This window comes from Sycon ciliatum, chromosome 1 (genome assembly GCF_964019385.1).
Source record: "Sycon ciliatum chromosome 1, ocSycCili1.1, whole genome shotgun sequence".
Lineage (NCBI taxonomy): Eukaryota > Metazoa > Porifera > Calcarea > Leucosolenida > Sycettidae > Sycon > Sycon ciliatum.
This window is the reverse complement of record NC_088643.1, coordinates 4,670,996-4,672,925: the sequence shown is the minus strand read 5'-3', so window position 1 is coordinate 4,672,925 and position 1,930 is coordinate 4,670,996. Positions and strand designations below refer to the sequence as shown.

The following is a 1,930-nucleotide window of genomic DNA, read 5'->3' as shown; positions in this document are numbered from 1 at the left end:
TTGATATAACCGAGTAAATGTACAATGCAACAGTTGTGCAACCGCAGTCACCACTTCTTCCCTATTTTGTAATACCAAGAGTAAGTTACATAAGCTGCTGCTCGTTTACTCTCGCTAATACAGTGCAGAACTATGGACCGATATCAGGCTACAAGCCAGAGATGTTGGAGGGCAGGACACTGTTCACAGCGAAAGCTGAACAAACTAAACTAAACAGAAGAATGTGCACGGAGACAGAGAACTAAACGAAGAAAAACCGGTAACAATATCTCACAAATATACACAAGGCCTTCTTTACCTCACAGCAGCCATACACCACAATCGCAGTGGTGAATATTAAATTAAGAGTCGATATGTATAATAAAAGAGTTGGACATGGCGGGGGAGTACGAATTAGACGGATGAGTAATCTGGTATGGAATTTCTAGCAAATATAGTTCAAAATTCTAGTATGGACGGGAGCAGCCCGCGTGCTGTACTCAGGCAAGTTGAGCATACATTCCCTCGATCTTGTCGTTAAAGTAGCTCTTGAGCTGCGGCCGTTTCAGCTTGAAGGTGGGCGTCATGAGCTCTTCCTCGACCGTGAACGGCTTCGGGTGCAGGTGCAGCGCCTTGGCCTGCTCGAAGCTTTTAAGACCCGACTTCTTGCCCAGCTCGGTCAGTTGCGAGAGAACGGCCTTGCGCACGGCCTCGTTCTCGCACAGCTCCTCCATGTTGCCGGCGATGTGGTGCTCGGTAGCCCAGCGCGGTAGTGTGACCTCGTCGGGCACGATGATGGCCACGCAGGCCGACTGAAGACTGTCGCCATGCAGGAAGACCTGGCCGACGAGCGGCGCGCATTGGTATGCCATCTCCACCTTCTCCGGAGCCACATACTCGCCCTGGGCTAGCTTGAAGATCTGCTTCTTGCGGTCGATGATGGACAGTGTGCCGTCGTCGTTCCAACGGCCAATGTCACCCGAGTGCAGCCAGCCTTCCTCGTCTATTGTGTCCTTAGTCTTGGCTTCGTCCTTCAAGTATCCCTTGAAGATGTTGTGGCCGCGGAAGCAGACCTCGCCGCGTCCCTCTTCTGCGAGGTAGCCGAGCTCCGGCACGCTGACCAGCTTGATTTCGTTGCACGACAGCGGCGGTCCCACGTTACCCGTCGTGCTGTCGCCCACTATGGTGATGGTAGCGCCCGCCGAGCTTTCCGTCTGGCCGTAACCCTGCAGCACGGGACAGCCCATGGCACAGCGCAGGAAGTCTAGAACAGCGTCAGAAATCGGCGCAGCACCGGTCACCAACACCTCCACGTTACCACCCAGACGCTGCTGGATCTTGTTGAAGACGAGCTTGTCCCAGATGCTGTCCCGGCGAATAACACCGCGGCTCACCTCGCTGCGCTTCCGCGACATGGCGAGGTTGAAGATTGCGCGCTTGATCGGCGAGGACATCGCAACCCCATCCATTACCTTGTCATACACGCGGTTGAGCAGACGGGGGACGGACGGGAAGAGCGTCGGCTTGAGCTCACCAAGATCTTCCATAAGCAGTTTGATATCGCCTTGGAAGAACCCGATTCGACCACCATAGGCAAACACAACGGCTTGGGCACCTCTTTCAAACATATGAGCCAGCGGTAGGTACGAAAGATGCACTGTCGAATTTCCCCAGTTGACAACATTCTGCGTAAGGAAAACCAGACCAGAAATATCGGCGATAATATTGCCGTGAGAAAGCATGGCGCCCTTGGGTAGCCCAGTGGTGCCACTCGTGTAGCAGATTGTGCAGAGGTCAGAAGGTTCGGGCGGGATGTCGTCCTGGAGTGCTGCACTGCCTTGCGTCTCCAGGTCAGCCAAACACAGGAGCTGAACGTCCATGCTAGCAACGCGCTCCTCTTCCTCCTTGGTCAGGGCGCCCATCTTGACGATGGTGCGCAGCTTGGGCGCAC

At 54.5% G+C, this 1,930-nt stretch overlaps 1 protein-coding gene across 1 annotated transcript; it reads right to left on the bottom strand.

The window, feature by feature from the left end:
• Positions 1 to 1,930, bottom strand: LOC135810611 (long-chain-fatty-acid--CoA ligase 5-like; the record flags this gene model as incomplete). Its single annotated transcript, XM_065324106.1, is given in 1 exon segment — positions 1 to 1,930. A coding segment is annotated over 1 exon segment (1,451 nt), but the record flags the coding sequence as incomplete, so codon positions are not given.